This window comes from Lepisosteus oculatus, chromosome 12 (genome assembly GCF_040954835.1).
Source record: "Lepisosteus oculatus isolate fLepOcu1 chromosome 12, fLepOcu1.hap2, whole genome shotgun sequence".
Lineage (NCBI taxonomy): Eukaryota > Metazoa > Chordata > Actinopteri > Semionotiformes > Lepisosteidae > Lepisosteus > Lepisosteus oculatus.
Window position 1 is genome coordinate 37896533 of NC_090707.1, and position 26148 is coordinate 37922680.

Consider the following 26148-nt stretch of genomic DNA (forward strand, 5'->3'; position numbering starts at 1 on the left):
AAGGGGTTCGGGGGGAGGGCAGGCGGAGAGGAGGCAGAGTGACGCCAATTATTATTATTATTATTATTAAAGAAGCGCCTCTTGTTCTCGGTTGTAAAAGCACTTCCAAGTCGTTCACACGGGTGTCCTCTGGTTCGTGTTTCGCTCTCGGTACTGAAGAAGTCCACTGGGTTGGCTCCTGCTGTCTGACTTTGAAACCTTTCTTGTGTTCTTAAGATGGAGTTTGCTTTTTAAATATGCCATAAGAAACTTCCGACTTCCAGCTGTTGACAAAACATGGACCGAATGATAAAAATGTCAGAGCAAATTGGATTATCAGCACAATGAGCGTGTCAAAACAAAGTGTCTCAAAGCATTGAGACTGAATTCAATTTACAACGTTATAAATAAGCATATTCCATGCAACGGTCTTGGATGAGACTGTAAAAATATCTGCTTTGTTTTTTTTTTTAAAAAGATTATTTATTTATTTTTATTTATGCTTAAGTATCTGCTCTGTTTCACAGGCGGTACAGCTACTCGTACGACTTTAAATCGAGTTTTGTTTAAAAAAACATTACGGAAGTAGGACGCCGTTTTGTTTGACGGACGCGTTCCTCAGCCAATGAAACTGAAAGGACGTCGTCGCTCTCGGCCAATCGGCTTCCAGGAAAGGCTCTCAGCTGCATCTATCGGAGAAGGGGGAGGGGCGGTGACCTGTGTGTGATAGCATGACGGGAAGGTGTAGTGAAGTTAGCAAAAGTGGAAGTGCTTGAGAATTAAATATTTGTATTTCGGGGAGCCTGCTGAAATGGGGGTCGAGGTAGATTTTAATTTGGCTGACGTCTTCTCTTACGAAAGCCTGGTTCACGCCGTAGCCGGAGCCATGGTGAGTGATTTTAGGGGCTGGATTGGAGCCGCTGTCCCGTGTCCTGATGTCCACACAGCTGGGGGATGTGTTTCCAGGTGTCGCGGTCTGCGTGGAAAATGTTCTTGTTGTTGGTTTTTTGAGGGTCGTGAAAGGATGGCCGGACGGGTCTCCACCTGTCCGGGGTGGCGATTTAGCTGGCTCGCAAATACACACAAAAAAAGATAGTTGAAAGTAGTTAAAAAAAACGAGGGACGTGCAAACCCCCGGTCACGCGATCCTCTTTTTTATCCCGGTTCTGCTTGTTACAGGCGAGCACGAACCTCTGTGAACGTCGGCGACTCCGAGCAGTGATGGGCTTCTGAGCTCCTAAAATGAATATAAAAATAGGGCTGGCAGGTTACGGCGCAGAAGCACGGAGGGGGTCGAGGATTAAAACCGAGTTCCTCTGGGGAGAGTCCGGCCTGTGACCCTGTGCGCTCTCTCTCCCTGCGCAGGGCAGTGTGACGGCCATGACAGTCTTCTTCCCCCTGGACACGGCCCGCCTGCGCCTGCAAGGTAACACTCGCACAGCACCCAGGGGTCCCCAGGCCAGCGGGGTCGAGAGGTCACGCAGTACCCCGGGGGTCCCCAGGCCAGCGGGGTCGAGAGGTCACGCAGTACCCCGGGGGTCCCCAGGACAGCGGGGTCGAGAGGTCACGCAGCACCCCAGGGGTCCCCAGGCCAGCGGGGTCGAGAGGTCACACAGTACCCCGGGGGTCCCCAGGCCAGCGGGTTCAATAGGTCACGCGGTACCCCAGGGGTCCCCAGGCCAGCGGGGTCGAGAGGTCACGCAGTACCCCAGGGGTCCCCAGGCCAGTGGGTTCGATAGGTCACGCGGTACCCCAGGGGTCCCCAGCCCCGCAGTGCTGTCCGTATTGCTGACTATCATGAAAGACCGAGTGGACTGGGGCTCCCCAGAACCAGGGCTGGGGACCCCTGATTTAAGGTGACCTATAAGACTGTGACCTGTGATGAGCTTTCGCCAGTTGAGGTAGCAGGACCTCTTACAGTCCTCCTGTGGTCCAGAGTGACTGAAGGCCCAGCCATGTGACACGTGACACCGCTGTTTGGAATGGAGAGGAAGACACAGGGGCAGCGTTTTACACAAGGCTCCCTCCCTCCTCCTCCTCTGATCCTCCTGCTTTCTCCTCTCTCTCTCTCTCTCCCTCTCCGCAGTGGATGAGGCCAGGAAGGCCAGGTCCACTCCCGCTGTCCTGACGGAAATCATCAGGGAGGAGGGAATGTGAGTCTGTGTGTGTCTGCTCTCCAGGGCAAGGGGAGGGGGTGTGTGGAGTTTAAGGCGCTGATGAACACAGGAAAGGTGACACCACAGAGCCTGGCTCAGCAGCCTCCCGATCCTACTGGCTACTTTCCGGAGAGTGCCAGGGCATTGACTTGAATAGCATGGAATAGGTCACCCGTTGCAGTCCCCCACCACCCTTTGTGTAAAGAAGCACATCCTGCCTCAGATGCACTTAAAGGCACCTCTGTCAGTGTGGGTCCTGTAGAAGTCCACTGGGTTGCCTTTTGCTTGTGACCTTTAAGGATTCACTGATGTGAGATCTTTTCTGATGGGACTGCAGGCACGCCTGAACACCAAAAACGGATGACGGATAATTCACTCTCGGCTTGATCCGGCCCTCGCAAGATCTTCCTTTCTGGCACCAGTTAAGGGGATTTTTGGGAACGAGCGGTTTTTAAGGTCGATGGGCAGGACTCCTAAAGCCTTCGGTACTTCTGATGCTAAAACAGCCGCCATTGACCGAAACCGAGGCCTGTACTGGCCTTCAGCCTGTAGCAGGGCAGGCAGGTTCTGTTTGTACTTGCGGAGTGATTGCAGGTGTGGGCAGTCTCTCTGTGACGCGACAGCTGATTGGCTGGCTGGACTGGGTACCTGGCGGGAGAGGAAGCGTCTTTGTCAGGCTGTCAGAGACTCGTAGGTGATGCGACAGCTGATTGGCTGGCTGGACTGGGTACCTGGCGGGACAGGAAGTGTCTTTGTCAGGCTGTCAGAGACTCGTAGGTGATGCGACAGCTGATTGGCTGGCTGGACTGGGTACCTGGCGGGACAGGAAGTGTCTTTGTGCAGACCGTCGGAGACTTATAGGTGACGCGACAGCTGATTGGCCGACTGGACCGCGGGCAGGTCATGGCAGGAAGAGGAAGTGTCTGTTTTTGCAGGGTGTCTGGGAGGTGAAAACGACGTGTTTGTTTTGTGTGTTTCCCAGCCTGGCGCCCTACAGAGGCTGGTTCCCGGTCATCTGCAGCCTCTGCTGTTCCAACTTCGTCTATTTCTACTGCTTCAACAGCCTGAAGGTCGTCTGGGTCAAAGGCCAGCGCTCCACGCCGGGCAGAGACCTGCTCATGGGCATTGTGGCAGGTGTGGCGCCCCCTGCCTGCCTCCAACATGCACAGCACATAGCAGACCTATAGGGAACAGTTATAGGGTTCCTGGGGTGCGTGTGTTTCAGAGGGGGGATTAGATTGCTGCTTGACCTGATTAACCCCAGCTGGAGAAAGAGGTGCATGCTCTCAGCCCTTGACCTCTGACCTTTATCCACTCTGCAGGTGTGGTGAATGTGCTGATGACTACGCCACTCTGGGTGGTCAATACCAGGCTCAAACTGCAGGGGGCGAAGTTCCACAATACTGACATCAGGCCCACACACTACGCTGGTATACTGGGTAAGAGTTATCACTGCGATGGAGGGGCAGTTGAATCGCTAACACAATGAGACCCCAACACTGCCAGTCACAAACTCCTCCAGCAGTACGGGGGGCTGCAGTGAAGTGAATACATGCACAATTTTGGCTGCATTTCTCACAAATGACTGACTGGTGTGCTTTGGTTTAAATCTGGACTGACCACTGACCAGTCCTCATCCTGGATGGCTGGTCAGTGAGTCTGCTGGTCTGGTTTAAATAGCAGCACCTGCAGGGTCAGGATTGGTCAGTCCTGCTGCAGACACACTGACCCCTCCAGGACCCGGACTGGACAGCCCTGCTGCAGACACACTGACTGACCCCTCCAGGACCAGGACTGGACAGCCCTGCTGCAGACACATTGACTGACCCCTCCAGGACCAGGACTGGACAGCCCTGGGTTTTGGAACAGGCCCCGTGTGTAGTGGCCTCAACGCACTGGCCTGTATGGTCATCTCAGACGGTCGGCCGACCTCTCCCCACTGAGCCCAGAAGAGCTGAGCCTGTCCCTCTCCTGTCTTTCTGCTGCCCGTGTCCCTGGCGCTGCAGACGCCTTCAGGCAGATCGTGCGGGCGGAGGGGGTGCTGGCGCTGTGGAACGGGACGCTGCCGTCTCTGCTGCTGGTGCTGAACCCCGCCGTGCAGTTCATGATCTACGAGGGGCTGAAGAGACAGCTGATGAGGGGAGCGCACAGAGAGGTGAGGGCGAAACCGGGAGACTGGCAGAGACTGGCGCGCTGGCACGCTGCCTGACGGGTACACTGACTCGCTGCCTCTCTAGCACAGAGACTGGCAAAGAGACTGGCACACTGCCTGACTGGCACAGAGACTCGCTGCCTCGCTGCCTGACTGGTACGCTACCTGTCACATTGTCTGGCGCACTGCCTGACTGGCGGACTGATGCACTGCCTCGCTGCCTGGCTGGTACAGAGACTGGCACAATGACTTGCTGCCTAGCTGGCAAAGAGACTGGTGCACTGCCTGACTGGCACAGAGATTCACTGCCTGACTGCTTGACTGGCACAGTGGCACACTGTCTGACTGGCACAGAGACCTGCTGCCTGACTGTCACACTGGCACACTGTCTGACTGGCACAGAGACTTGCTGCTTGACTGTCACACTGGCACACTGTCTGACTGGGACAGAGACCTGCTGCCTGACTGTCACACTGGCACACTGTCTGACTGGCACAGAGACCTGCTGCCTGACTGTCACACTGGCACACTGTCTGACTGGCACAGAGACTTGCTGCTTGACTGTCACACTGGCACACTGTCTGACTGGGACAGAGACCTGCTGCCTGACTGTCACACTGGCACACTGTCTGACTGGCACAGAGACCTGCTGCCTGACTGTCACACTGGCACACTGTCTGACTGGCACAGAGACTCGCTGCTTGACTGTCACACTGGCACACTGCCTGACTGGCACAGAGACTCGCTGCTTGACTGTCACACTGGCACACTGTCTGACTGGCACAGAAACTCGCTGCTTGACTGTCACACTGGCACACTGTCTGACTGGGACAGAGACCTGCTGCCTGACTGTCACACTGGCACACTGTTTGACTGGCACAGAGACCTGCTGCCTGACTGTCACACTGGCACACTGTCTGACTGGCACAGAGACTCGCTGCTTGACTGTCACACTGGCACACTGTCTGACTGGCACAGAGACTCGCTGCTTGACTGTCACACTGGCACACTGTCTGACTGGCACAGAGACTCGCTGCTTGAGTGTCACACTGGCACACTGCCTGACTGGGACAGAGACTCGCTGCTTGACTGTCACACTGGCACACTGCCTGACTGGGACAGAGACTCGCTGCTTGACTGGCACACTGGCACACTGCCTGACTGGGACAGAGACCTGCTGCCTGACTGTCACACTGGCACACTGCCTGACTGGCACAGAGACTCGCTGCTTGACTGTCACACTGGCACACTGTCTGACTGGCACAGAGACCTGCTGCCTGACTGTCACACTGGCACACTGCCTGACTGGGACAGAGACCTGCTGCCTGACTGTCACACTGGCACACTGTCTGACTGGCACAGAGACTCGCTGCTTGACTGTCACACTGGCACACTGTCTGACTGGCACAGAGACTCGCTGCCTGACTGTCACACTGGCACACTGTCTGACTGGCACAGAGACTTGCTGCCTGACTGTCACACTGGCACACTGTCTGACTGGCACAGAGACCTGCTGCCTGACTGTCACACTGCCTGACTGGTACGCTACCTGTCACATTGTCTGGCGCACTGCCTGACTGGCGGACTGATGCACTGCCTCGCTGGCACACGGACTCACTGGGTCAGAGCCTGGCGCTCGGGCGCTGACGGGGGCACTGCCCGCGGACGGTTGTGACTGACCACTGGCCGCCCCTGTCCCTGCTGCTGCAGCTGCTCTCCCTGGAGGTGTTCGTGATCGGCGCCGTGGCCAAGGCTGTGGCCACCACCGTGACCTACCCGCTGCAGACGGTGCAGTCCATCCTGCGGGTGAGTGACCGCGCGGCCGGCCTGTCCTCTCTCCTGTCCCCCCCCCCAGTCTCTCACTCTCTCCCTGCTCCTGTCTCAGTTCGGGCAGCACGCCCAGCCGCAGGGGCGCCGGCTACTGGGAGGTCTGCGCAGCATCGTCCACCTGCTGAGCCAGAGAGTCAGGTGAGTCGGCCGGGGGAGTGACCGCACTGCAGGGGGGCAGGGCAGGGGGAGTGACCGCACTGCAGGGGGGCGGGGCAAGGGGAGTGACCGCACTGCAGGGGGGGGGCAAGGGGAGTGGCCACACTGCAGGGGGGCGGGGCAGGGAGAGTGACCGCACTGCAGGGGGGCGGGGCAGGGAGAGTGACCGCACTGCAGGGGGGCGGGGCAAGGGGAGTGACCGCACTGCAGGGGGGCGGGGCAAGGGGAGTGACCGCACTGCATGGGGGCGGGGCAAGGGGAGTGACCGCACTGCAGGGGGCGGGGCAAGGGGAGAGTGACCGCACTGCAGGGGGCTGGGTGGGGGGAGTGACCGCACTGCAGGGGGGCAGAGAGAGTGACCACACTGGGGTGGCGTCAGCCTGGAAGAGTGAGCGACCACCCCACAGTCATTTCCCCTTCCTGCCCCGGCAGCAGCAGCACACTCCTTGCATGCCCGGCCTCAGTGTGTAAGATAACACGGCAGCCATCTTGGACCAAACACCCTGAGACACAGCTGGACACTGGAGCGCCGCCCCTCTCTCTCTCTCTCTCCCGCGCAGGAAGCAGGGCATCCTGGGACTGTTCAAGGGGCTGGAGGCCAAGCTGCTGCAGACGGTCCTGACCGCTGCCCTCATGTTCCTGCTCTACGAGAAGATCGCCGCCACCACCTTCAGGGCCATGGGCTTGCGGAGGACCGTGCCCGGCCGCTGACGCCCAGACGCGACGCCGGGGGGGATCCTGGGAAGACAGGGGGGCAGGTGGCGGGCTCTGATTGGTGGAGAGCAGCTCCGCCCCAGGCGGTGGCGGATGGCGCGAGGACGGTGATGTCTGGTGTCTGGACTGGGTGGGGGTTAACGTCTTTCTGCCTCCCACACCCTCCCCTACGGGAGCTGACTCGGGGGGGAGGTGGTGCTCGAACTGCTCGCTCGCTTGTTCCCCCAAAATGAACGGCGCCCCCCAACGTCCCAATAAAAGGGGTGCCGGTCCGGCGCTTCGGACCTGACGCCCGACTCGCGTGCTCTTCCTGTCCCCTTGCTGCTGTGCCGCTGGGCGGCGGGAGGCTGGGGAGCACGCTCCTGTCCCAGCGGGAGCCGGAGGGGGGCGCATCTTCGCCCTGGACCGAGAGCTGGGGAGGAGGGAGGGTCGCTCAGGCAACCTGGAGGGGGCGCTGTCCCTGCCCCCTGCCCCCCGCCAGCCCACCTCGGGGGTGGAACTGCACAGCCCCGCGCTCCAGGTGGGCGCGGAGGCGGAGGCCGGCGGTTCAGCCCGCGCCTGCAGGTCCATCGGGATCCACTGGGATCGGCTTCGACAGCGCGGCCCGGGGGGGGGCTCGGTTCCGAGACGTCGGGTCGCTGCGTCCGGCTTCAGAGATGATTCTGGCCGTTCCGCCGGTGCCAAGTGGGTCGCTCAGCCGCGGCGGGGTCAGACCGGCGGTGCTCAGCGAGGACCGGGCTTTCCCAGGACACCCTGCCGTTTCCGGGCGTGAAGGCGCTCGAAGCGTCTCTCCGGGCCGTGCAGTTCCGCCTTCCTGCCGCTAGGCGGAGCCCTCTGCCCGCAGTCGGTGTCCAGCTCGGAAGCTCCTGCCTGTATTGTCCCAGATGGGGGAATTTGCTTTGCAGGAAGGTGAAACCTGGCTTTTAATAGACAGTACAAAATAATCTGAATGAATTAACGAATAAAAAAAAAAAGAAACCATGCATTCAATGGAAAACAAACCAGCAGCTTTAAATTATTAGACGAAGTTTGCATGATGAAAAAAGAAAATATCGGTTGTCCAGATTAAGTTGGCTAATAGTCCAGGGAATAAAGGATATCTTAGTTTTATGGCACTTGAATGTGGGTGTTGTGGTTGAAGTGGACACTCAGACGGTGGGTGATTATATTGGCTTGTTTGGGGTAGATGTCTGCCTGCCCCGTACCCCGGTACCCTGGGTCAGAAACATTTCCACCCCGCTGTCGCCGTTCTCTCCCTGCCTTGCATGTGTACATTTTATTTTGTGATCCATTACAAACGGATCTTGGGTTCGAATCCAGCCCTGTCTGGGTGGAGCCTGCACGTTCTCCCCGCCGTTCGCCCCTAAAGGTAAATAATGCCACTGCACCCTGAAGTGCGGTCACACGTCGTGTCCGACAAGGTTACTGTTGTATTACAATCTGCAGCAGGTGCGGCTGACCGGGCTAGTGAACGGGATGTCTGGAATAAACGGTGAGATGACCGATACCTGTGCTGTGATTTTCCTCTGCCTCCTCTCTTAGCTCTCTGCCCTTTACAGCTCCTCCCCTCTCTGAAGACGAGGGAAGCACAGCCAAATACAGATGGGTTATCGAAACATATATAAAATAAATACACACGATATGTAAACATACCATCTGAGTGACTATGCAGATTCTGCATACAACACGTGCAGCTATAAGCACGTTTTTCACATATTTGAAGCTGACGATAAAAATATACAGTACATTTGGGTACTTTCTCAACAGCTGAACTGCAACATTGGCGATGACGCCTGTCTGCTTCCTTCCAATAACTCGGGAGTGGACCGAGCGAGGCGTCTCCACACCTCTGCTGTCTCACGCCCGCTGCCAAAAGTTGGAATCAAAACCTCCTCGCTTCCCATTGGTCGGCACCGTAGCGAACCCGTTGCCGCAGCGCCAGCTGATTGGTGCAAAGGCCAGGCTCCCGAAATGGTCCTGCGCTCTGATTGGACGGCGCCAGGCGTCGGTCACAGGAAAAACTAAAGAAAAAAAAGTTGGTCGCGGGGGCGCAGGCGAAGGAGCGGGATTGGCCCGTCGGCGACGTCAGTCGACCCGGTTTCTGCCCGCTGATTGGATGACCTCGGCTGCGGAGGCGGGGGGGGGGGGTGGACGGGAAGGGGGAGGGATTTCCGGTCTAAGTTCAACATTGTAAATCGGAAGCTAGTTTTGATAGTGGGTAGGGGTGGGGGGTGAGACAACCCTAGACGAAAATACTGCTTTATAAACATTAATTCTCTGAACAGCTGGGCACCCAGAATAAGGCAACTTTCGGTAACACTATCCCGCCGGCTGGAAGCCCGTGGTCTGTGACATGTCTGTGTTTTGAACTGGAGCTGGAACATACTGCCTCAGTCTTATCTGGCGGAGGTGACTGTGAGAAAAACCTGCCTTTTTCATTTTTTATTTTTTTTTTCCAACGCCGCCTCGCTGTCGAGAAATGGGCCGCAGGGAGAGGTGCCTGCGCGCTGCCCGCCAGGTGAGTCCGTGTCACCGCCGTGGGGGCGCCTGGTCCGTGTTGCAGTCATCCTGAGTGGGGCGACGCGTGGGGAGGAGAGGGGGGCGGCTGGTCAGTGTCGCGACAGGCGCGGCGGGGCCATCCGGCCCCCCCCTCCTCCCCACTCTCACCTCCACCTCCACGGCCGCGACAGCGAGCCCAGCCGGTCCGCTCCGGGGCGTGGAGTCCGCAGTGCGGTGCCGGAGGGCGCAGGGCGCTGCTGGCGGCGGTGTCCCCGGACAGCTGTCGTGTCTCCCCCCCCCCTAGCGCCAGGTGACGGGGCAGGGCTCGGGGCCGCGGGGACCATGTGCTGGTCCGCCCGTCTCCCGGGAGTGCAGCGCTGTGGAGCGCCGACTGGAGCTCCGGGGTGGTTCAGGAGGAATTTGGGAGCCCCCCCCCCCCACAACCCCCCTGTGAGCCTGGGCAGTACCTGGAGTGGAGACTCCTGGGATCAACTGAGGCTGCTGCTGGGAGAGGTGTGAGTGGGGCCAGCAGGGGGCGCTCACCCTGCGGTCTGTGTGGGTCCTGATGTCCCAGTATAGTGACGGGGACACTACACTGTAAAAAAAAATAAAAAAAAATGGTGCTGTCCTTCGGATGAGACGTAAAACCGAGGACCTGACTCTCTGTGGTCGTTAAAAATCCCAGGGTGTAGAGGTGTAACCCCAGTGTCCTGGCCAAATCTCCCCCTGGCCTTTACCCCTCATGGCCTCCTAATAACCCCCCTCTCTGAACTGGCTCCATCACTCTGCTCTCCTGTGAGGAATTATTAGCGGGAGGTGTGTCACAGGGAATGGTGTCCCCCCTGCACACTTCCTGCCGGGGGGACAGGTCAGCGCGTGCGGCCGGGAGGGGCCCGAGCCGTGCGCACTGGCCGATGGGATGCAGGAACTGCGTGCGGAATCGCTGGGAGAGGGGCGATCTCTGCTGTTGAGGGGGATTTTTTTTTTTCCGGCTGAAAGCCACCAGCGGTTTCCTCCGTCGGACCCGGACGGGTGCTGCTGCAAAGGGGAGATGGAAAACGCAGATATTTCTGCGAGCGAGGTGCTGTTCAGATAAGGATGTGGGCGTTCCAGCAAACTAGGTCAACCCTGGTATCTAGGGTTTGGCTGCAGTCCCTAATTAATCAGCCTGCAGCTAATAGTTTTTGCTTTTTATAAGTTTTGGGTGTGTGCTGTCGTCCCTGGCGAGAGATCCTAGGAGATATTTCGGAGAAGAGGGCAGGGACCCACTTTCTTCTGTGGTTGATCCCAAGGTGTCATCCAGCCTTGTCCTGAGGGGATCCCAGGGAATCTTTCTGTTGCATGGCTGGGTAGTTTGCTCCGGACCCCCACTGCTCTTGGTGTAAAGAAAACTACCTCCTGTTTCCAGTCCTGAATATTCTCCTTTTTGTGCCAAAGGGTTGAGGCGGAGGTCTTTGATACTGAATACCTGTAGGTTTCCCTGTTTGAGGTTCAGAAGATTCTTTCAGGATCCAGGAATCGTAGATCTGCGTGTTGGGATTCTGTGACCAGCTGACCTGCCGGAAGAATTCCTTCAGCTGCAGGAACTCTTGTATAAAACTGGTTCTGGAGCAGGCATGATAAATAAAACCTGCACGGGATTCTCGATGTGGGTTTAACCGGAATCTTGCACAACTGTGACATGACAGCTCTTGACTTGGGTTGTTTCCACTTTCCACAGCATCGTGTCGGCCTGGTTTCACACTTCCCACAGTGTGGGAATAAGGGAATTAACGAGACATTAACACCTTCGTGCAACTCGTGGTCTCACATGCACACGAACACGCACAGTCGGGGGGTGCTGATCCTGTAAATCCTAATCCCTGTGTTTCTCTTCCCCCCCCTGCAGTGAGCAGCGGTCCTGCTGAAATGGAAATACCCAGATTCCCCGCACACAGGAAGTAAAGCAGGTATCGCCCTCCTCCTCCTCCTCCTCCTCTGTCTGCTTCTCTTCTCCTCTTCCTCTTACTGCACCTGGTTTGTTCTCTTCCCCCTCGCTCTTGTTCCTCTTTGCCTGCCCGATATTCTCCGGGGGGGTGAAAGTGGTGTGTACCGGGCCGGAGGGGGGAGGGTCAGACGTTTGCATTCCGATGGAGCCGGGATGGGAATATAGTGTCCGGAAGATTGAACCGTTGTGTCCAACAGGGCTCTGTTAGACACCACCATCGTGTTGAATTAGAGGGATCTGCAGTGTCCAGCAGGGCTGTGGTCACCATCGGGTTGAACCACACTGGACTGCAGTGTCCGAGGGGCCTGTGGTCAGCATCGTGTTGAACCACACTGGACTGCAGTGTCCGAGGGGCCTGTGGTCAGCATCGTGTTGAACCACGCTGGACTGCAGTGTCCGAGGGGCCTGTGGTCAGCATCGTGTTGAACCACGCTGGACTGCAGTGTCCGAGGGGCCTGTGGTCAGCATCGTGTTGAACCACGCTGGACTGCGGTGTCCGAGGGGCCTGTGGTTAGCATCGTGTTGAACCACGCTGGACTGCGGTGTCCGAGGGGCCTGTGGTTAGCATCGTGTTGAACCACGCTGGACTGCGGTGTCCGAGGGGCCTGTGGTCAGCATCGTGTTGAACCACGCTGGACTGCGATGTCCGAGGGGCCTGTGGTCAGCATCGTGTTGAACCACGCTGGACTGCGATGTCCGAGGGGCCTGTGGTCAGCATCGTGTTGAACCACGCTGGACTGCGGTGTCCGAGGGGCCTGTGGTTAGCATCGTGTTGAACCACGCTGGACTGCGGTGTCCGAGGGGCCTGTGGTTAGCATCGCGTTGAACCACACTGGACTGCAGTGTCCGTCCGAGGGGCCTGTGGTCAGCATCGTGTTGAACCACGCTGGACTGCGGTGTCCGAGGGGCTGCGGTCAGCCTTGTGAATCATGAGACCAGAGTCCAGCTGGCAGAGCCTGGAGTGCCTGCGGCGGATCAGAGCGCAGCCGGGGCCCGGGGGAGGTGAGGTCAGCGGCCGTCCGTGCTCCGCCTGGTGTGTGTGTGTGTGTGTGTGAACAAAACAATGAGGTTACGTCCGGCGTCCCCTGCCAGTGGGATGACCTCATCCCGTCCCTCCCTGTCCTGTCTGGGTCTTGCCGGCCGCTGCCGAGCGGAGAGCTGTTCTCCTGCCCTTCTGGAAGGCTCTCACAGCGCTGGACAGGTCACAGGGATCCCCACCCCCCCCAGTGTGTACCCCACTTGGATGATGCTCCAGTCCTCTCCCCACACACCAGCTCTCAGTGGGGAGGAGAGCAGAGTGATGGAGCCAGTTCAGAGAGGGGGGTTATTAGGAGGCCATGAGGGGTAAAGGCCAGGGGGAGATTTGGTCAGGAGCTTGTCTGGTCTTGAGTCTGAGGGAGATTTTTCTGAGCCTCTCCAGCTGCTGCGTGCGGCCTGGTCACCTCACACGGGAGGGTCACGTCAAGCCCCACCTGCCCCCGGGGCAATGGAGGCGTGTGTCTGTGTGTGTCTGTGTGTGTCTGTGTGTGTCTGTGTGTGTCTGTGTGTGTCTGTGTGTGTCTGTGTGTGTCTGTGTGTGTCTGTGTGTGTCTGTGTGTGTCTGAAATGTGAGCCGGCTGGACGGAGATCGTTTCTGATGGGGATCTCCTCTCCGGAGTTGAGGAGAGGCCCAGATCTGTCATCACCCAGGGCTCTTCGGATTATTCCAGGGATCTGAAGGCGAGAGGGTGGAACTTCAGCTGTGGCTGAGCTTGACATGCGTGCTTTCCTTCAGCTCTCCTGCACATCTGGACAGGGAGTGTTACCTGAAGGCACGCTACGGCCCGTTCCGGGTCGGCAGTGATGGGCGATCCCAGCCTCCACCGGTTCCTCCGTTTCTGTGTTCTTGAGGCCTCCCTGCTGTGACCGGGGATCGTCTCGGGAGGGCGGTGTCGTAACCTGCCCGCGGCAGGAAGGAGGGCGAGGCACCGCGGGCAGGTTCTGACCCGACCGGGCCTGCTTCCACGTTCCCGCCGCGTCTGGCGGAAAGCGAGGGGGCTCTGGCGGGAGTCCCCCAAGGCCGAGTCAGGACTCCGGGGGGGATGCTTTTAAAACCGAGAATGTGTGTTTGTGTTGGGGGGGAGGGTACGTCTTTGCACAAAGAGTTGCGGGAGTGTGGAACAAGCTGGTTACTACCGGAGAGACGTTTAAAACCCAGGACTGGGGACAAAACGTCTTTATGGAGCGGATGTCACATGATATTTCGATGTCTCGTCGGATGGGCGCCATGATTGGGTGATCCCATAGTAGAAAAGATGAGCCAAACTGAGCCGAGTATTTTGTATTTCTGCCCCCCCCCCCCCTCGCCAGCCTCACGAGCATCTCTCTTCCTTTTTTTTCCCCCCCAGGTCTGTCTGTCGCCCACCTTCTGTCACCCTGGCAACCGCACCCTTGCCCATGGGGGAGGAGCCGGGGCCCGTCGCCATGGCGGTCGCCGCGGCGCCGGGCTCCGCCCCCAGCCCGCAGAGCGAGGCGGTGACCAACGAGATGCAGGAGCTGTCGCTCCAGCCCGCCCCCAGCCTGCTGCCCCTCCGGGAGAGGAAGAACGGTGAGTGCCGTCCGGATGGCGGTCATCATGGTGTCCAGGGGACCTTTTGGCCCCGTCTCGGCCCCCACCCGCAAATTGACGGGTTAACCCCAGCCCAGCGTCCCATCCAGACCCGTCGTGTCCGCGGGGAGCCTGCGGCAGGGCTGGGTGTCGGTGCTGCGCCGCAGGAGAGCAGAGGGAGGGGCATGTGAGAGGAGGGGAGGGCGGGGGTCGTCGGTAGCGAGAGGTCAAAGGTGGCCTGGAATGCAGGTCCCAGACGAGCTGCCGTTTTGTTTTGTTTTGTTTTTTTTCCCCCTTCCTGTTTGCGTGTTTTTACTTGTCGGCGAGAGGGAATGCGGGAGAGAGAGTGGGTCGACTTCGGATAGCGCAGGGAGCGGCGAGGAACATGCTCACACGCTCTCGCACACACACACACACTCACACACACACAGTGGAGCACCGCCTCCCCGCCCAGGAGCACACAGACACGGACACGCGCGCGCGGGGCCGGACTCTTCCTGCGCTGGGAGGGAGAAGTAGGTGCTGCTCCGGTCTCCTGGCTCCTGACTCCGCAGGCGCAGAGATCGCCCCGCGCCCTGCTGGACGACCGGGAGGGGGGTGGGGGAGTCCTGGCTCCCGAAGTCCACTTCAGGAGCTGCCTTTTTTTTTTTTAACTTGGTTGGCTTTATTTTTTATTTCTTGCCTTTCCCCGTCGGAACGTGTATATCCCGAAGGGGATAATCGGGAGCAAGGGACTCATGGCCATCTGCTCAGGTAGGGGATCTCTCTCCGGCTCTCCGGGGGGCTCTGGCTGTGCAGCCGGGACTGGCGTGTGGGGAGGGTACTGGGGTGTCATCCAGGTGGGGCGGAGGGGGATCAGCGCTGTGAGGGGAGGGTCCGGGAGGGTGCCGTGGAAGTGTCAGGAATGTGTTATTATTTGAAGCCGGAGTCGGGGCGAGTGCTGGGCCGTCCCACGCGAGGCGGCAGCTCTGCTCCGTCCCGCCCCAGTCCTGCGCTCCCGCGGAGACGTCGAGATTTCAGGCGCTGGGGAGTGGCGGGTCTGCGAGGGGGGACACAGACACGTGGGGCTCGGTGGGCGTTTCCAGCGGCAGGCTGCGGCGCGCGGGGGGGTGGGGTCTTCTGGAAATCACGTGCTGCTGGGGTTTGGAGCTGGTGGAGGGGACCTTGGTGCGGTGATGTATTTATTGCCCTCGCAGTAGCAGAGCGCGTGGCTCCGGGGCAGCAGGGGCCCGTCGAGCGGCCCGACATCCGGGTTCGGTCTGGGCTTCTTCTGCGGGGCTGTGGGTCACAGCAACCTGGGTGGGTGTGGGTGTGGGTGTGGTCAGGGCTGGCGGCAGCGTTTGTTGAAGCCGATACCTCTCTTCTTCCAAAACCAGGACAGGAGACGCCGCTTGACACACAGGGCGGCGAAGCTTGCTGGGAGTTGTCTCTTGATTTGCATCTTCGAGAATCTTGGGGCGCCTTTCGGAACAGGAAGGGCAGCTTCCTTGGCACCCCGTCTCGGGACAGGCGTGAAAGGCGTTCCCTGCTGGCTGGCCTGCTGCGGCTCGCTGCTCCCCAGAACACACACACACACACACACACGCGCGGGATCCAGAGATCGGTGCCAGCGGCCGGGCCCTGACCTGCGGCAGCCGCGGAATTCAGAAGCGGTTCGATCCGGCGGAGGGGGGCGGGAGCCTGCGGATTTGGGGTTTCCTGGCCCGGGGAGAAGTCCCGACTCGGTGAGCTGCCGGGAGGGCGCAGGAAACCTCACAGCGCCCTGTTCCCTGGGTCGGGCAGCGGCTTCAGAGGCTGCAGACAAGAGCCCGTGCAGCTCGTTAGGCTGCCGGTGGCTAATTAATCCCAGGATCCCATCCAGCTCTTTCTTGAGAGGAGCCAGGGTATCGGCTTCGCGCGTGTGGCTGGGCAGCTTGTTCCCCTCTCCCACCACTCTTTGTAACAAGAATCTTGTTCGTTTTTCCGGACAAACCTGGGGAATCGTCTCCAAGGAGCGCTTCCGGTCCCGGTTAACCAGTAGCCCACAGTTGCAGAGGGAACTCTTCTGCTGATCTGGGGGCAGCACGCAGAGCTTGGGGTGTGTGTGGGTGTGTGTGTGTGTGTTGGGGGGGGGGTTGTGCAGGAAGCTTCAGGTCCTGTCACCCAGGCAAGGCCCGAGCAGGGGGAGGCGAGGAGCTCCTCTCTTCCCAGGCGCAGGGGCCGGAGCTGCCGGGGCCGGTGGGAGAGAAGGCGCCAGTCCTGGCCGAGCCGCAGGCCCATTAACGATGAGCCAGACCGGGAACTCCGGCTCGGGGGCCCTGTCTTTTTTTTTTTTTTATAATAACAACATTACTTTATTAACCCTTTACTATTTCTTGCATGAGGAATTATCTTTTCCCAGACCCCAGCTTGCTCTCCATGAGACACACAGACAGGGAGAGAGAAGCTGGGGGTCAGAGCGCAGGGTCGGCCATTGTACAGCACCCCTGGAGCAGCTGGGGTGAAGGGCCTTGCTCAGGGGCCCAACGGAGTAGGATTCCTCTGCCGGCTCGGGGGCCCTGTCTGCCCGGGAGAGCCGGACGGAGAGCCTCGGCTTCCGAGGAGGGATGGCGGGCTCCCAGCCCGGCTCTCCTCCGACACCGGGGAAGTACAGCCCGGGGTGTGGATTGGACCCAGTGCTCCTCTCGCACTTTGCCCCCGCCCCCGCCGTTGTTCCCTGGAAGTGTTTGCCAAAGGCTGTCCCCCCCCCCCCCCCAACACACACACACACGTTACTCACCGCGGGCCGGGCAGACAGACGGGCCATTCAGCCTCTCTGCCTGATAACGCCGATGGGCTGATCGCTGTCCCGCGCCAGGGGGAGGGGGGAACTCCGCTCCCTGGATCAGCTCCCGCTGGCAGGGTGGGTGCGTGCGTGCGTGTGCGTGTGCGTGTGTGTCGCTGCTCGCCCGGGGAGACGGAGGAGGGCGGCTGGCGTTGCAGGAGTACCTGTACCGGCAGTCACAGGTACACGGGCAGTGGAAGCAGTCGGAGCTGGAGGGCTGAGCCCAACGCTTTCATCATTACAGCAGCAGCAGTCCGTGCTGCCAAAATAATACCTGCTGCAGAAGTGTTGCACTAGAGGAGTGTCAGTTGCTGGTGTTGCACCAGGGGTGCTGTTGCACCAGGAGGAGTGTCAGTTGCTGGTGTTGCACCAGGAGGAGTGTCAGTTGCTGGTGTTGCACCAGGGGTACTATTGCACCAGGAGGGGTGTCAGCTGCTGGTGTTGCACCAGGGGTGCTGTTGCACCAGGAGGAGTGTCAGTTGCTGGTGTTGCACCAGGGGTGCTGTTGCACCAGGAGGAGTGTCAGTTGCTGGTGTTGCACCAGGAGGAGTGTCAGTTGCTAGTGTTGCACCAGGAGGAGTGTCAGTTGCTGGTGTTGCACCAGGGGTGCTGTTGCACCAGGAGGAGTGTCAGTTGCTAGTGTTGCACCAGGAGGAGTGTCAGTTGCTGGTGTTGCACCAGGGGTGCTGTTGCACCAGGAGGAGTGTCAGTTGCTGGTGTTGCACCAGGGGCAGTGTCAGTTGCTGGTGTTGCACCAGGGGCAGTGTCAGTTGCTGGTGTTGCACCAGGGGCAGTGTCAGTTGCTGGTGTTGCACCAGGAGGAGTGATAGTTGCACCAAGCAGGCTGCACAGGGGTGTGCAGGAGACGCGCTGCAGCTGACTGGCGCGGCCGAGGAGGTGGAGGGCTGATGGGAAGGGATGTTTCCCGGGGGGGCAGTGTGGGTACTCCAGGAGCAGTCTGGTGTGGCTGGGGCTGCTGGGGAGGTGTGCGAGGGATCTGTCGCAATCGTGTCGAAACAGCTCGGTGGGCTGGGGCGGCCCTGCTCTGTTGAGACAGGTCGAGGCGCTGTCTGTGAATTCCTCAGCGAGAGCAGCGCAGGCTGGCGCCTTCTGTATTGCTCTCCGGAGGCCGGGGGCAGTCAGGGTGCCCTGGGGGGGGGGGGGTCTGTGGATAAAACCTCAGCCACGCCCCCCCGGCCAGGAGCAAGACCCCAGGAAAAGCACAGCGCAGCTGGTGTGAGTCGTGACCTATGGAGGCATCCCCAGGGCAGGCCATCTGAATGACTGATTTTAGTCACACCAGCTATAACTGTGTACAGCCATCCTACTACTGCAGGTGGGGAGCTGCGTCAGCATGCGTAGGCTGCAAAGCAACAAGTAAGAGGTTTATTCCATGCTGGGGAAAAAAAGAAGAAAGAGAACACGTTTCGGCCGTGGAGCCTTCTGCAGGTGAAGAACCTGAAGAGGGCTCCACGGCCGAAACGTTGTTCTCTTTCTTCTTTTTTTCCAGCGTGGAATAAACCTATTACTTGTTCCTTTGCGTACTACTACTACTGCTGCTGCAGTTGGTACTGAGGGACCAGTAGGTGCCACTCTGAGCCAGAAGCCCCAAGCCCACAGCCCGGTATGGTGACTGGGGACACTGTGCGTTAGGAGGTGGTTTGCTTGAGATAGAGCTGGACATCAGGAGAGGATGAAGTGAATCATCTCCTCTGTGCATGTGAAGTGCTGTCAGGTTGGGATGGAGTGTATTGAATTGCAAGCTGGGAGACGCACAGTGGCCATTCTGCACCAGCAGCCCCACCTGAACACCCCTACTCTTACAAACAGTGCCCTGGTGTCTTTAACAACCAAGAAGTCAGGCCCATGGTTCTACAGGTCACCATAGGGACAGCTCCAGCTGCTGCACAGCATCTCCATCTCATACTGGGGTATTTGTTTGGGAACTCCAGCCCCCTGACTTTCAGCGCAGGACAGAGGGGCCTCTCTAACTCTCCCCTTGGAGGGCTTAGCAAAGAGTCTGCTGTCTGATGCTCAGGGGTGCTCTCTGGTGCTCAGCACAAGAACTGCAAAAGTGGTAGGAGCTACTGGTTTAGAACATGGTAGGCTGGCAGTTTACGAGAAAGGTGCGTCGTTGGGTCGTGACCCTCATGTCCTAACTGGTTGTGCTGTATGTAAATAAAATCCCAAACAGATTTCTGAAAAGCCAGGGTGAATAGGTTAGAGGATGTTTACAGTTAACAATTCAGCCTTTCACTGAGGCCCCTGCTGTAGATGCACTGACTGGCGGGACTGGGGATCCCTGCTGTAGCTGAAACTAGAGAAAGTGGCTGAAAACCCGTCTCGTGCTCAGTGGGTGACGTGCTCGGCAAATCCTGGCGGAGGGGTAAATGCGTCAGAGAGGTCGAGCTGCTGGCTGTAGAAAGCAGGAATCTCGCCAGGGATCCTGCTACAGCTGCACACGGGCCTGAGGTTTGCATTAATAGGTGGGGTGTGGGGCAGGGGTTCAGAATCGGGCATCAGGGGCACCCTAGGGGTCCTAAAGATCTGTTCAGGGAGTCTGTCCCCAGAAAAACGTAGAAGGGCTTAGATTAAGTGACGGCGATCGTGCAGGTATGTCACTCGTGTTCTGAGCGGCTGGGGTCTGTGGTACTGAGGGACCCGGAGAGTAGCCTGACCCGTCTGACCCTTTTGAACGGTCCGTTTGGACCTCAGCACGTCAGTCTGATGTGCTAGGGGGAGACGGGGCACGGGGGTTCGAGGTCAACACCGACCTCAGGAGATCAAGAGGGGGTTCTGGCTGAGGTGGGGTGTCAGTTTGGGGGGTGATCAAGAGGGGGTTCTGGCCGAGGTGGGGTGTCAGTTTGGGGGGTGATCAAGAGGGGGTTCTGGCTGAGGTGGGGTGTCAGTTTGGGGGGTGATCAAGAGGGGGTTCTGGCTGAGGTGGGGTGTCAGTTTGGGGGGTGATCAAGAGGGGGTTCTGGCCGAGGTGGGGTGTCAGTTTGGGGGGTGATCAAGAGGGGGTTCTGGCTGAGGTGTGTCAGTGTGTGGGGGAGTTTGAAGAGGGGTTCTGGGTGGGTTTGTTTGTGCGAGGGGGAGCTGGGGCGCGGGGGTGCGAGGTCAGAGCAGACCGCGGGAGGAGGGGGGAGGGAGGCGTGTTTGCCTGCAGGCAGGAATATCTGTGAGTAACCCGAGCCCGTGCTTGTACAGTTGACACCGAGCTCGATATAGACGGCGGGGCCAGCTGGCTTTGCTATTTAAAACTGTGAGCCCATCTGCAGTCGGGTGGGTGGGGGCTTCGGCATTCAGGGGGAGCTCAGCTTGAGACTCGTTAACCCCCCGGACGGCCTCTGGGTTACGGCGCCCCCCGGAGGAGGAGGAGGAGGAGGAAGAGGAGCAGCAGGGTTCCTGCCGCGTTCCGTGTGGATCTGACCAGCGAGTCGTGGCCTCGCCCCCCATGTCAGAGGGCTCACTGGTCCGCTGTCCTCCTCCGGGACGCTGGCAGGGCAGTAAAGAGAGAGGACGCAGCTGGGAGTGGTCAGCACGGCCCCCCTGCCCGCCCGCCCGCCCGCCTGGCGGTCCCGTCTCTGCTGTAGAAGTCGAACGCCAGCCTCTCTTTCGTCCCCGGGAGGTGAAGCCTCTCGCCCTCTCGCCCGCGCCTCGGTCCGCACCGGTTCGTGGCGGCGAAGAGCCGGTGTCCAGGCTGCCCCAGCAGGGGCGCGTGCCGCGGAGGGAAAACCTGGAGAGGAGCGGAGCAGGAGTCTCGCCAGGCCCTGCTGGGCCACCCCCAGGGTTGGGGGGCGTGCCCTGCTCCGACCTCTCCCGCGCGGGGATCGCGTGTCGCAGCAGCTGTGGCCCCCACACCCACCCGGCTCGGTCTCGGCGTGCGCGCTCCTGCCTCGGTGCCAGCCTGCCCTGCCCTGCCCTGCTGCCCCGCTCCGTTGCTCCGGCGGGATCGGAACCGGCCCGTGGCGGGGCTCCCCGGACCTCGGCGGACCAGGACCTCGTCTGTTCCTCCTCCTGGACTCGGCAGGTGCTGTCGCTGAACAGCCTGGCGTCCGAGATCTTGTTATTTCTGTGCTGGCAGCTGTCGCCCCTGCGCTGCGCCTGGATTCCTCTCTTCTTTTTTTTCCTTGCTTCCGGGCGTCTCGAGGAGGTGGGATTTGTGGAATGCACTGTCCGCACGAAAGCGTGTTTTCCCGTTTGGCGCCGTGAGGAATTCTTTCATCCATCGATCGATCGATCGATCAATCAGTCAAGTCCGTCAGCCCGGCTGGGACCTGCCCCCACTGCCGGAGCGGAGCCAGGATCTCCTCGAGTGCTTGCAGATATCCGAGTCTTCCCTGGAAGTCCCGTCGGCCGTTCCCTGAAGCGGAGAGAGCAGGGCCTGCCCACCCAGAGGCGGTGGGGGGGCGAGGCTGGCCGGAGGGAGGAGGGGTGTCGCCAGGGCACACCACGGACCCCCCCCAGCCGGCGTGCCCCTGGTCTGGATTGAGAGAGACGCCCGTGCCCTACGAGGGGGGTGGCTCTTGCCCCTGTCGCCCATTTTCCCCCGATCCTGCGGCGGAGCCTTGTATCGACGCTGAAGGGTGGCTTCGTGTGTGGGACCCAAACGGACCCCGCGTGACCCTGTGACCCTGTGACCCCGTGACCCCAAGAGGCCGAGTGGTCCAGGACCTGAACGCCGCCCGGGACGCCATCTGAACACAGCAGGAGCAGTTGGAGACTGTTCTGTCTGTATATCCCCTGTCTGTATTTCTGTAATCCGTGCGTCTGCAGTCGACGCTGGATCATGACTTGTGCGCCGGTCCGGACCTGCGTTTAGACTTTTCCGTCTCCAGTCGAACCTGTCGCCGGACCGCCTGGTGAACCCCGCTCGTGAGGCCGACCTGCTCCGGGCATGCTGGACACGGGTCCCAGGATGCGGATCGAGCCCGCCCCCCTGGGGGCTCCTCCACCCATCGGGGGCGCCCCGGAGAAGCGGCAGAGGCGATTGGGCTACGGCAGACACACCTACCCCAGCCTGCGGGAAGGTGGGGCTCGCGCTGCGCGTGCTCAGTGGAGGCAGTGTTGAGACGCGGTGTCGGTTTGTGCCGTGTGCTTGTCGTGCGTCCTTTCCCTTCTACCCACTGGGGGGAACAGACGATCGCGAGTTAGGTCCTTTCCAGAGACTCGCACGAGCATCGCTTTGTCAACAAGTGGCGTTTCTGGTATCAAGGTCCGGCCTCAGCGCGACTGTCCCCACTTCCTCTAGTCTTTTGGGTTCAGCCTACGGTATCTCAAGAGGGACAAACCTAGCAGGGCGGTGGAGATGCTGGCAGCTGTGCTCCGCTCGGGAGGAAGCACAGATGGGTTCTGGGCCTTGTTGCCATTTTGCGTCTTAATCTTTCGATAAGATAACTCGCCGCATCTCTCTTTGCGGGGGGGGGGGGTTCTTGTCTATTTTTTAAAGCTTAGCTAAGAGGAAATGATTCAAACAGCTGGTTAAGGTGTAACCTGAGGTTTCTTCAAATGTGTGTTTGAGCGGGCCCCTGCTGCCTCTCTGGAGCGAGGGCTTCGTGGTTCTTGGGTTTCGGCAGACCTGGAGTCGGGTTTCGGGCAGTGAGGGAGGTGGGGGGTGGAGGCAGAGCCAGGGAGAGATCCCCATGTTTTTTTTCCCGGAATAGAGACTTTATCTGTGCCTGGAACTGCGCCGGCATACCCAGCGCTTGTCCGGTCATGATCAGCATTTGGGGGGTGATCAAGAGGGGTTCTGGGTGAGGTGGGGTGTCGGTTTGGGGGGCGATCGGGGGGAGCTGGGTGGGTGCGCAGAGCTGTGCTTGCAGCCCCAGTGAGCTTGTGCTGTCAGACCTGTGGGCTCTCTCTTCACTCGGCACGGAGCTCCAGGCTGTTATCGCCCTGCAATCTCTGACACCCAGCAGCAGAAAAACAACAACAACAACAACAGCAGCAGCAGCAAAATAAAATGAAAAAAAAGACCCCTCGGGCAGGCGCAGAGGGAGTGGGTGCACTTCGAGCCTCTCTGGGTTTCCTCCTCTGTGCGCTTTCGTCTTGCTCTCGTCCGCCAGTTCCGATCCATCCCCCCCCCGCCCCCCCGTGGCTTGGCCAGCTCTCAGGTAGCGGTTCTGACCCGTTGTCTCAGCGGTGGGGGATTATCTGCTCCCCTTGCAGCTCTGCCCACCGGGCTTCAGAAGGTTGCGTCGCGCTAAATGACTTCCCCCAGACCGTGCCACTTCCTCCTGGCAGCGGTGTCCCAGCATTTAGTGTCCAGGAAGTGCCAGAAAGTTCTAGGCCAGGTGGTCGGGGGGGATCGGTCCTGCCAGCTGCCCCTCTTTTCCACCCTTCGAGTTCTGAAGTACCCCGGGTGGATGCCTGGATTAGGTTTCTTTCGTTCTTTCAGCGTTATTGAAGCCGCGGGTCCCTGGGTTTCCTGTTTTTAGCGCCTGGGGGCCGTGCTTCTCAGCCCTGGTCCTGCGGAGCCGCAGGGCCATCTCCTCCTTCCCCTGAGCCTCTTCCCGACTCTGTCGCGTCAGGTGCTCCTCGCCGGCGGCCGTGCAGCAGAGCAGTTGGCGGTTTCGGATTTACTGCTTCCTGCAAGGTGCAACCCCTTTAAAAGACCAACCGAATCCTGAAGGTGACCCCCTTTTTCTCCCGGTGCCGCGGCTCGGACCCCCTTTCCCTGTCCAAACCCCTCACCCCCTCTCCCCCACCATCAAGGACTGGGGAGGGGGGGAGACAGGGGCCGAACCCCACTCCTGGCTGCCACGACTTCCTGTTTTGAGCGACGTGGAAGTGGTTCTTCTTTTTTTCTGTTTTTTCCTCCCCCCCCCCTCCTGTGGCGAGGTTGTGCAGAAATGAGAGGAGGAGGAGGAGAGAGAGAAAAACCCACGAGCAGCAGCAGCAGCAGCGTTGAGCAAATCCGAGAAACAGGAAGTCGACCGACTGTCGCCGCCCCTCGGCTGTTGCTCTCCTTGTCGTCTCGGGAGCGGAGCGGACAGGAGGCCGACTTCGGGTGGCCACTGCTCGCCCGCTGCTGCGTTCTCAGTCCGAAGCCCCCCCTGCCCCTCCTGCTCCGCACGGCCAGAAAGCGGGGCGCAGGAAGGCGGGCGGATCGAGGGGCGCCCCTGCGGGTGCCGTTCGCGCCGGCTCACCCTCTTCCTCTCTCTCTCTCTCCCCTCCTCATGCAGTCCTGCAGCTCAAGCTCCAGCAGCGCCGGACCCGGGAGGAGCTGGTCAGCCAGGGAATCATGCCACGTAAGTCGGGGTGCCGCCTGCGCCTGTCTGGGGGCCCCAGCTGTTCTGGGGTGCTTAAGGGGGAGGGGGGCGGGGGCGATGCCGTCAGCTTCCTAACTGGCTCGGGCGGTTCAGTTCCTGTGCTCTGCGGTCGGTGCCCTGCGTGTGTGCGTGCGTCCGGCCAGGCTTGGAGCGGCCCAGTTCGGCTCCCTGCTGGGTGCGAGCTCCCCTCCTGAGGCAGCCGGGCGGGTGTTGCGTCGATGCCCGGCCCCATACAGCAGAGCGGGATCAGGCGGCGTTTCCTGTGTGCCGGGTCGTCCCCCGGTCCGGTCCAGTTGCAGCGCACCTCTGCACGGACAGTAGTTGGAAACGGCTTGGTACTGGTTCTGGTTCCTGCCTGGGCTTGAGTGCAGCTTCGGCGAGCCCAGCTTGCGTTGCAACAGAACAGGGAGATACCGTTTCGCCGGCTCGGCCCGGTTGCCAGGCAGGCCCGGCGGTGTCTGGCGGGGGTCGGTTCTGTTGGCATTTGCAGCCCAGTTCCTCAATCCGCCGAGTTCCCGTTTCCGAGCAGCTCAGGTTCCTCTCCTTCGTCTCCGGAGAGCCCGCTCCCTGCCCGCGGGCCAGGCGGATCTGGGTTCTGGTTCCCCGGTGTGTCGTGTCTGGTCTCGGCCCGAGGGGAGCCCCGCGGTTCCGTTCAGGGTGCAGCCTGCACACAGAAGCAGAGCTGACGGCGCGTTTTCACTGTTGGTTTCTGCTGCTCGGCGCCGCTGTGGGCTCAAGTCAGCAGCCAGATATCAAGTGTGACGGAGGGGGCAGGTGAAACACGGAGGACAAACTGCAGAGGAACTGGAAGTGTGTTTAAAGCTGTGAACAGAGGGCAGCTCTTTACCCAGAGGGTGGCGGGAGCGTGGAACAAGCCTGGCTTGACTGCTACCCTGGCTGCTTCCAGGAAACAGCTGGACGAGATCCTCCAGTCCGGACGGGTCTCCGATCGGCAAGCTTCTTGCATGCGCCCTGCTGCACGGAGGGCGGAGTGGGTTGGTGGGTGTTGGGGTGGTGTTCCCGAAGCCGGGTATTCTTGAACACGCCCGGATAGTGGGAGAGCCGCGCCGGTCCGGTTTCAGTCCGGGCCCCCGGCCGCGTGGCGAGGTGTCCCTGACACCCTGGAGCCCGATCAGGGCCCGCGCACCGGCTGGGGACGCCGGCTCGGGTCGGGGGGGGGGGGGGGGGCTGCCTTTCCGCGCCCCTCGGTGAAAGGAGGGGCGCGCGCGGAGCATGCCCTCCCTGCAGCCGCGAACCCGCCCATCATGCCGTTCTGGCCGACTGCGTCAGAGCCGAGCCCCGTCTCTCTCTCTCTCTCGTCACGGCGCCAGCGCAGTCCGGCAGCGGGAGAGGAGGAGGAGGAGGCGGGCGCCCCTTCGGCCTTTTCCCCCGGCCGGAACAGCCGTCTCCGGTGCTCCCCGCTCCCCTCGACCTCGGCCATCGATCCGATCGCTCGTGGCGGTGGGCGGGGCGGGGCGGGGCGGACCCGGGCCGGGCGACCGACTGGGGATCCCGGCGGGGGAACGGCTCTCCTTTGAAGTGGCGTTGTGTGAAGTCGGCGGCCGGGGGGGGCCACTTCCGTTTTCGTTCTGCGAAAGTCAAGGCGGCGTTTCCCCTCTCGGAGCCCGCCTGGCGGAGGGCCCTCGAGGGCCCGAGACAGGACGAGGGTGAGGGGTCGTCGAGCCGAGCGTTGAGCGTTCAGTCTGTCGAGCACCGTTGGGTGGCGAGTACACGAGTTGATCCGAGCTTCTCGTCCCGCTTTTTCGCGAGAGAGAAGCAAGGGCCGGGACCAGCTGTGACTGCTCGTTCCACACTCCCACCGCCCTCTGTGTAAAGAAGCGCCACCTGCGGCCCGTGGCTGAAGGGCCTCATCCAGCTGGGCTGTGAGAGGAGCCGGGGGTTATCGCCCTCGGCTTCACGGCTTGTTCCAGGCTCCCACCACCCTCTGTGTAAAGAGCTGCCCGCTGCCCCCGGTGTGAAATGCATTCCGGCCGAGTTTCCTCCTGGTTCC

The 26148-nt window shown here is 60.4% G+C and overlaps 2 protein-coding genes across 5 annotated transcripts in view; both read left to right on the forward strand.

The window, feature by feature from the left end:
- Nucleotides 1-655: 655 nt before the first annotated feature.
- On the forward strand, nucleotides 656-8494 carry slc25a17 (solute carrier family 25 member 17). The gene is made up of 9 exons (XM_069196896.1): nucleotides 656-868; nucleotides 1345-1405; nucleotides 2066-2132; nucleotides 3118-3269; nucleotides 3458-3574; nucleotides 4142-4290; nucleotides 5998-6093; nucleotides 6173-6255; nucleotides 6834-8494. Exons 1-9 carry the CDS (start codon nucleotides 791-793, stop codon nucleotides 6982-6984), a joined length of 954 nt encoding a protein of 317 aa, XP_069052997.1. The 5' UTR covers nucleotides 656-790; the 3' UTR covers nucleotides 6985-8494.
- A 681-nt stretch (nucleotides 8495-9175) lies between these two features.
- mrtfa (myocardin related transcription factor A) overlaps nucleotides 9176-26148 on the forward strand; it is a 31876-nt gene continuing 14903 nt past the window's right edge. For 2 of the 4 annotated variants that reach the window (XM_069196837.1, XM_069196836.1), the window contains exons 1-4: nucleotides 9176-9505; nucleotides 11375-11435; nucleotides 13861-14060; nucleotides 24051-24116. In XM_069196837.1, the coding sequence (XP_069052938.1) occupies nucleotides 13910-14060; nucleotides 24051-24116 (217 nt within the window). In that variant the 5' untranslated portion in view covers nucleotides 9176-9505; nucleotides 11375-11435; nucleotides 13861-13909. Of the gene's footprint in view, nucleotides 9506-11374; nucleotides 11436-13860; nucleotides 14061-14544; nucleotides 14814-21763; nucleotides 21897-24050; nucleotides 24117-26148 lie in introns of those variants that run through there. The other 2 variants (XM_069196839.1, XM_069196838.1) reach the window with 2 other exon arrangements.